Source organism: Ochlerotatus camptorhynchus, unplaced genomic scaffold (assembly GCF_037179485.1).
Source record: "Ochlerotatus camptorhynchus isolate MF236.1 unplaced genomic scaffold, CSIRO-AGI_Acam_v1.1 ptg000401l, whole genome shotgun sequence".
NCBI lineage: Eukaryota > Metazoa > Arthropoda > Insecta > Diptera > Culicidae > Ochlerotatus > Ochlerotatus camptorhynchus.
The window spans coordinates 3,956,876-3,965,144 of NW_027040887.1; the positions used below are offsets into that span (position 1 = coordinate 3,956,876).

Sequence of the window (8,269 nt, forward strand, 5' to 3'; positions counted from 1 at the left end):
ACGTTGTTATTTTTGCCCCAAATCGGCAATCAACAAAACAGTTCGAATCGACTCAACACCTGTTGATCCTTGGATACCACCTCGCTGCTGGTCGTTGCAATGAGAAAAGTTAGTGCGAAATTCTTCACGTAGTCAGTAAACAAATGGAAGTGGTAAAAAGTGCCGAGAATGGATCGTGGGAACCCCGGTTGGTACATTGCATGTTTGCGCAATGTATCAATTTTGCAAAAAAAAATGCCTCCCCAATTCATCACGCGAAACATCATATGGATTTCAATGCTATCCTTACTGGACTGGTTTTCCACACAGAGCTACTGGTTACCCTTTTGGGGAATTTTGCCAGGCTGATTTATTTTATTCCACTCGCAGTAGTGTGCAGTTTCAGGGCTCTGGGTCTGGGCTTTGGTTCCTTTTTATGACAAATCGATTATCAAGTGTTTGTTTCCATGACTCTGTATCACCAAAGGTGTACCGTCCCAACAGCTCTTTCTCTCTGGGGGTGTCGGGATAGACAGTCAATAAAAAACTTGAACATTCTTCCACTCGTGTAGGTAAATTCCACTGGTTGGGTGTCTTTTCGGATAATATTGTTCGGCCTTTCGCATTGTGAAACTGTGTCACCAAACAACGAACGAAGAAACCTGGTTAGCCATAATTAGTGATACAGCAAGGAATTCTGAAAGCGTGTAAAGATGAGCAAAACGGCTGTTGCCATTCTCGGAGGTGACGACGAGTTGCTGCAAAGTTTCGTCCGAGTGGGTCTCCAGGAAGGTGACGATCAGCATCACCATCACCAGTCGCAGCAGTCGAGCCATGGTCCGGGAGGATCTGGCGGAGGTGGTGGAGGCATGAGCAGTTCTACGCCGCACCAGCTGAGCCAACCAAAGACCGAGACGCACTTGGTGCGTCAATATTCGGACCATTTTTCAGATTTCAGCGAAAAGAACGCTCCACGGAAGTACAGGTAAAATGAGCAAAGGGTGGAAATTTCTAGCAAAAAGTGGCGGTGTCGAGCGCCACAATATGGAGGTGTTCTCGTCTATATAAAGTAGTGTTTTGAATTTACGTAAAATCATTATACTGGTCCCAAAGCAACGTTTATGTCGGCGTTGCGTGGGGGAATCACGTTAAATTACTCTCAGTCAAATAAATTTCACAAGGAAATTCATTCACTTTAATAAGATTAATGTTCAAATATGAACCTCTCTATAAAAGTACGCAAATATAATTAGCATCTGTAGAAGCCCTCGAAAGCTTTGGGAGAAGTTGTACTGTTCCAGTTTGGATGTAATTAACCACATCGTGCGAGAAGTTTGAAATAGTGCTTCCTACCACTCGAACATTATAATGGAACCACATTTCGTTAAAATAACAAGGTCAACACAAATAATAACGAATTTAGAATTTGTTCCTCGTTGATCATTGTAAGCAGCAGAGAAATTAGAACAGTGAACGATTAGAACGGGATTGTAGGATCGCTTTGCGAGTTTTACATTCCCAAAAATTGGATTTATGGTTTTCACCATAATTTGAACATATATATTTCTTAGGATCTTCCGTCACAGGAAAGTCGTCCTTTGCGTGAGAGGAATCTTCACAACTCATGCATTTAGCTGGCATGTAGCAATTTTTAGTTCCGTGACCCCATCCCTGGCACTTACGGCACTGGCTGAGGTTTTGAAAATTTCCTCTAGTCCAGTGTTCCCACTTCACTCGGACATGGAGCATATGGCTAGCTTTTTCTAAGGCCTTATATTTGTTTAGTTCACTAGACTTGAAGTGAACTAAATAAAAATCATTAGAAATCCCATTGTGCGAATCGCCAGGACGGGATTTCATTTTCATATTGATTACTTGGAGTGGCTTAACTGCAAGTAATTTAGTCAATTTATATTTGATCTGATCCAGGGATTATGACAAAAGGGGGACCTTTTCTTTCTTGGCATTAAGCCGGAGAAGTTTAGTGGAATTTTGCCTGGATGATGAATTATTCTCATCATCCATGAGCATATCAAATTGATTGCCCATATAAATGTCATCAGAAGGGGAATCAAGAAATTGTCCTTTTCTTTTGCGTTTGAGCGCCATGCTGTCAGTAAAACGTTTCTCCAAATCGACTTCCAAGCAGATTACTATAAGAATCCGAAGGATCGAAGAGGAATTTTCCAAGTCGATGTCCAAGCAGGAGTACCACGGGTAGGGTCCGAACAAGGATCGAAGAAAAATAAGAGTCGAACTAGGTAGACAATTTGCAGGTATATTGAGCACTGAAAAGTGCTGTTTAAATTTGTTTTAGCTTTAGGTTATTACTGCTACCTGCTAGAGGTAACTCTAAAGCTGACATCGCACTGTTTGACAAAACGCCAAATATTTGCTTCGTTAACTTTTGCCAAGTAATGCAATTTGGCAAAGTTGTTTGTCAATGTTATTACACTATGATAACATTTCGCAAATATTTGAGCAATCATTATTTGGCCAAACATGAAATGTGTTTTGACCAACGGTCAACAAATATATTTGACATGTTATCACATTGTTTGCAATTGTTTGCATTTATATATTAAGTTGTCTCTTTGTCATTCGTTCGCAGCTAAAGTCTGATTGTTGTTGTGTTGCTATGAAGTTGAAATCGAAGAAAAAATAACCAGGATGAATTATTCTGAGTTTGCTACAGTTATGGGAGCAGCATATCTGTTGATGGAGCAGAACGAATCGAAAAAAAAGTGCGTACACAGTAAGATTATTTTACCGAAATCTGTGAAATTTTACCGAAATCTCAACAGCTGAACGTTCGGTAAGCAGTTCGATGATTTTTCACAGTTTTCCTGTAATTTTTCAACTAATATCGTTCAGCTGTTGAGATTTCGGTAAAATTTCACAGATGTCGGTAAAATAATCTTAGTGTGTAGTGTTTGGGTCCAGGAGTGGGTGAAGAAACGGCAAACTGAAGGATGTTATGCAACCCTTTTGAATGAGTTGAGGAGCGATCATCCAATTTTGTTCCGAAACTTCGTGAGAATGACGGCTGCTGATTTTGACTATTTGTTGGATTTAGTAGCTCCGCATATTCAAAAACAGGACACGTATATGCACACTTAGAAATACTTAATTTTACACGTGACGGAATCCATCTTTGACATAAAGGATGAGACGTCAACAAACATGTCATGTAAAATTAAGTGCTCCAAGACTGAAATGTTCGTTACTCGACGAAAAGTACGTTTGAATGAGCTGAATGTCGTGTCTATTATGACTCAATTTTATGTCAAAATTGACGCTCGTATATGTCAGTCTCAGAGCACCTAAATTTACATCAATTTTTCTAAGTGTGTGGTATTAGACTGATGCAAATTTTGACATTTTCGCTCCACAGTGCTCAAACGGTTCCAAATCGCGTCCTGATTAGTCTCCCAAAATTTAAACTCATTTGAAAAGAAACTGACTTGGCACAAACCATTTGAAGTTTATATGGAAATTACTATAGGAAAACCGAATGTTTTGTTCATATCCATCTAACAATTTACCATATCGCTCTGCTTTAAAAAATGATTACTGAGCTCGTAGAAAATTTTCTCAGCTACAACTTTGTCCTGAACCACTTTTCAATATAATGTAAGCATCAAAAGTTATCAATAATTAAAGCCACTTATGTCTTACGATTATGCTCAATCAACTGTTCAGCAGGCAACATTGGTGTTTCTGGCGCTTGGAATAGAGCACAAAAATCATGGCTACTATGTCACACTGCAAGATACAGTGTTGCTGACAAAACAGCTGCTTGATCATGCCATAAGATTATCAATCTCTTAAACAATTAATAACTATTTTATTTGACGTTTGGCTCAACAACTATATTCTGCTAAGTTGAAGCTGAGAAAATTTTCCATAAGTATAGCTTTTGAATTTTTAAACAGTGCCATATGGAAAAGGGTAAGAAGACAATGAACAAAAAGTTTGGATTTCCCATAGTAACTTCAAATGGTTTGTGCCAAGTCAGTTTCTTTTCAAATGAGTTCAAGTTTTGGGAGACTAATCAGGACCCGATTTGGAACCTTTTGAGCACTGTGGAGCGAAAATGTCAAAATTTGCATCAGTCTAGTGTGGTATGCTGGCTCTGACTTTGCGGTACATGGCTACCGGTGAAAGCTTCATGTCACTCCAGTACCTTTTTCGCATCCCACAGCCAACTATTTCAAACATCATACCCGAAGTCCTGGATGCCATATATCTGGTTTTGAAGCAGAATTTCATAAAGGTTGGTCGCATCAGAAGGGTTTTCCAAAAAGTAAAAAAAATTGAAATAAAGAATCCCGCCCTGGGTGAAATTAGCCCATATTTTGATAGCTAGAATACCATCCGGAAATCATTCTGTTTACTGTAGTTACTGTATTTTCAGTACACCTATAAAAATTTTAATTAAAATACCTTCAATAATGCGTACCAAGATCAAAAATAACTTGCTTGGTTGTGGAGTTATAATCTTCTTAAAGATAACATATCTAAAAATCTAAAAAATCCAAGTTTGTAGCCCAGATGGTTCCAGGCACTTAAGAGCAAAACCAAAACAGTCGTTTGTTCAGAATGTCAAAATAAGCGTTTTGGAAAAGTTTGGTTCAAATCGGTGACATTGACCACAGGTGGTGTATACACTTGAGCTGGAATGACCAACATGTATACTAGCGCCACGTAGTGAAAAAAATCTGAACTACTGTACACCAACGAAAAGATCTTAACTTCCTGAACAACTTTGTCTGAGACAGTAACTTTCTATCTGATCAGGATCTACAGATATTTTATAAGCGAGATATTCACATGTATACTAGCGCCACGTAGTGAAAAAATTCTGAATTACTGTACACCAACGAAAAGATCTTAACTTCCTGAACAACTTTGTCTAAGACAGTAACTTTCTATCTGATCAGGATCTACAGATATTTTATAAGCGAGATATTCACATGTATACTAGCGCCACGAAGTGAGAAAATTCTGAATTACTGTACACCAACGAAAAGATCTTAACTTCCTGAACAACTTTGTCTTGGACAGTAACTTTCTATCTGGTCATGATCTAGAGATATTTTATAAGCGAGATATTCACATGTATACTGGCGCCACGAAGGGAGAAAACTCTGAACTACTGTCCACCAGCGAAAAGATCTTGACTTCCTCAGCAACTTATAACCTTTGTTATAACCATGTGGCTTATAACCGGCTGCGATCAAGGCTAAAGTGGCTTCCTCGCTCCACTCTGCCGTCATTTTTTCCGGATTCTTCGTGCACATTTCGACGTCCCACTTGGACTTGGAACTCCAACACTCTCCACATCGTCGAAAGTAGCACCATAGAGGTAACTCTAAGACCAGAAGGTCCCGAAAAAACGTGCTCAACTTTTTGGCTCACCTCTGGTACTATCTTCGGTCCCAAGCAAATCAATGCACCCCTCGAAACATAAGAAAATCCACGAACCCCCCATTTTATCTGTCAAACTTTCATAGCGAATCAAAACAAACATAGTGTAGTTAGTACTTTTGACTAGAATGGGGTACGTTAATCAATTTGCTTTGGACCAATAGGCTAGTCAAGTAGTGACCAAAAAAGTCAGCAAAAAGCAAATAGATCCGCACGTCAAGAGAGCACGATGTGGACTGAATGTATGACATCTGATTTCAAGATGACTATAATAAGTAATAACCATATTTAAAAAAATGCTATTTATACCGATTTTATAAAGTTATTTTTAATTCGTATGTTATTTGAATACGACAAGAAACCTGCACTAAAAGTTGCTTGGATATTCCAGGGATTTGTTCAACGAACCAATTGACATGAAAAAGCGACGATACTTTGATGAGGTTTACACAGATAAAGACCGTGCTGCTGCCGTTAGTATTGGTAAGATAAAATTTTATCAGCTTCACGGTGGATTTAATAATAATCGTTCATGCTATTGAACAGGCAATTTTGATATCAAGCAAAATCTGATTAACAAACGCCGCCAGGAACGGAATGAAGCCCTGCAAATTCCGGAGGAAGCCGACCCGGGGGCTATCTTGGCCCTGGGAATGCGTGAGATCAAAAACCGTAACCTGGACAATGCTGTTCACTTTATATCCAAGGCACTGTAGTTTGCACGTTATTATTGTGTTTATTAAACGTTAAAGTCATCTATTATAAATATTTTATTATTATTATTATTATTATTATTATTATTATCTCTATTTAGGAGATTTTCAGCCGCAGGCTGGTTCATCTCCGAATTATTATAAATATTTTAACATATTGTTTTTTTTTTAAATAATATACTTTAGGCGCTGGAAATGAACACCAACGATCAGAGTGCGTTGGTAGCCAGGAGCAAATGCTATCTGCAGTTGGGTGAACCAGCTAAAGCGTTACAGGTAAAATAATTATATAATGTTTGCAAACTAAATTAACAAGAACTTGTTATCAAAATTCAGGATGCCGAAACAGCATTGCTATTGGAAAAAACTAATATAAGAGCAATTTATCAAAAAGCTGAAGCCCTGTACTATTTGGGACAATTTGAACACAGTCTCATGTTCTTCCATCGTGGGTTAAGATTGAGACCAGAGCTTGCAAGCTTCCGTTTAGGTAGTTCGGTATTAACTTTAATCTTTTAGAATTAAATCACATCTATCTTCATCATTTTGAAGGAGTTCAAAAAACGCAAGAAGCCATCGAAAACACCATCGGAAGTAACGCGAAGAATCAACCGCAGAAGAAACCCCCCAAGCCAGACAAACCTAAATCGGCCAAAAAGCCTACCCTATCGCGAGAGGAGATGGACAAGAAGGCAGCACGCCGGTTGTTGGGCGATCTGTTCGTGGATAAAGAGTATCTGGAAAACTTGTTGAAACACCCAGACCTTAAGAAGGCAGACACCAACACGGAGAGTGTTTCGGAATTTGCCAAAGATGCCATTAACTTTCTAAACAATAGGCAGGAATTTTGGCGCCAGCAGAAACCTTGCACGAGTTTGAATTCGAAGAAGCTTAACGGAAACAATGGTGCATTGCCGAGATGGTAGAAATGTTCTGTCGTAAATGATTATTGGCACAGTTTCGAGAAAATGCTCCATTTTTTTTAGATCAGCTTGTTATATTACTCTAGAAAGAGCGTGATATCGTATTAAATCAGATAAATCTTTAATTCGCACAGTATCTCGTCACACTAGATCATATTTGATTATAGGTAGATGTTTTTACATATTTAGGAATTTAAAAAAAAATACAAAAAAGACTACTTTAAAAAATGTTTTGAATTTTGAGGAAAAAAAAACGAAGTTTCCTGTTGAAAATTCTATCTGCACCCAGAAACTTTAGGACAGACTATCTGAACAGCAAACCATCCATCATACAAAGTGATTTAAATAAAATGATTAGTCAACTGTATTACACGTGTCTTATTGTCTAGATTTGTCCCTTTAGCGCCTTTTATTTAAATTATGCATTTTTTTTACGCAGATTTGCTGTGCTAAAATATATGACTATACGAATTAACCTACTTTATTATAAACAGGTAACTCAGAGCTGTAACAAAAAATTTATTTTTTTCATAAAATCAAGTTGTTTTGTGTCATTTGCGTCACATGTAAATTGGTTTTGATGAACCATAACGAAGTCAAATGAGTTATTCATTAATATATTGCAATTTTTTCTTCATTTAGTCTCTAGTGATTTTAATTTCATCGTTCTCAAATTTCGCTTTCGATTTCGCTCTTATAAAATTTCAAAGATTGTTTTTATGTGTCCCACACATGATTTTTTGCAATGTGATCAACAAATGATATCTATGGGTCGGACACATACTTAATGTACACATAAAAGCCACACATACTATTCATTTGGCTCATAAAGTTCATGTGTGCTTCTGGGTGGATTCTGTTTATGTGTGGCTACATGAAAATAATATGCAATTTCACATGGAAATTCGTCAATAAAAATGAGTGGAATTTTATTAGTGTACCAATCCCATCTTGGAACATATATATAACGCTTGGTTTCCATGACATTTCTTGTGATGTTTACTTCTGACGCTTTTGTTTTAAACCAGCTTGTTAATCCATTTGTTTACTTTTGACCCCTTTGTTCTCGAGCTTACAGCTGGCCGGCGCCGGTGGTGTAGTGGTAAGCGTGACTGCTTTCTCACACCCCAATGGGTCTGGGTTCAATCCCAGCCGAGGTCGGTGGGATTTTTCTGAGGCATAAAAATCTCTCTCTACTTAAAGTGTCATAAATAAATTATAATA

General features: G+C 37.9%; 1 protein-coding gene across 1 annotated transcript; it reads left to right on the forward strand.

The window, feature by feature from the left end:
- Positions 1–692: 692 nt before the first annotated feature.
- LOC135710734 (outer dynein arm-docking complex subunit 4) lies at positions 693–7,189 on the forward strand. The gene is made up of 6 exons (XM_065233395.1): positions 693–964; positions 5,801–5,892; positions 5,956–6,116; positions 6,309–6,398; positions 6,459–6,612; positions 6,675–7,189. Exons 1-6 carry the CDS (start codon positions 693–695, stop codon positions 7,046–7,048), a joined length of 1,143 nt encoding a protein of 380 aa, XP_065089467.1. The 3' UTR covers positions 7,049–7,189.
- The last annotated feature ends 1,080 nt before the right edge of the window (positions 7,190–8,269 follow it).

Coding starts and splice junctions, on each gene's coding strand:
- LOC135710734 (XM_065233395.1), top strand. CDS start 693: ATGAGCAAAACGGCTGTTGCCATTCTCGGAGGTGACGACGAGTTGCTG. Junction 5,893..5,955: donor TGCTGCTGCCGTTAGTATTG/GTAAGATAAAAT, acceptor GCTATTGAACAG/GCAATTTTGATATCAAGCAA. Junction 6,613..6,674: donor GCTTGCAAGCTTCCGTTTAG/GTAGTTCGGTAT, acceptor ATCATTTTGAAG/GAGTTCAAAAAACGCAAGAA.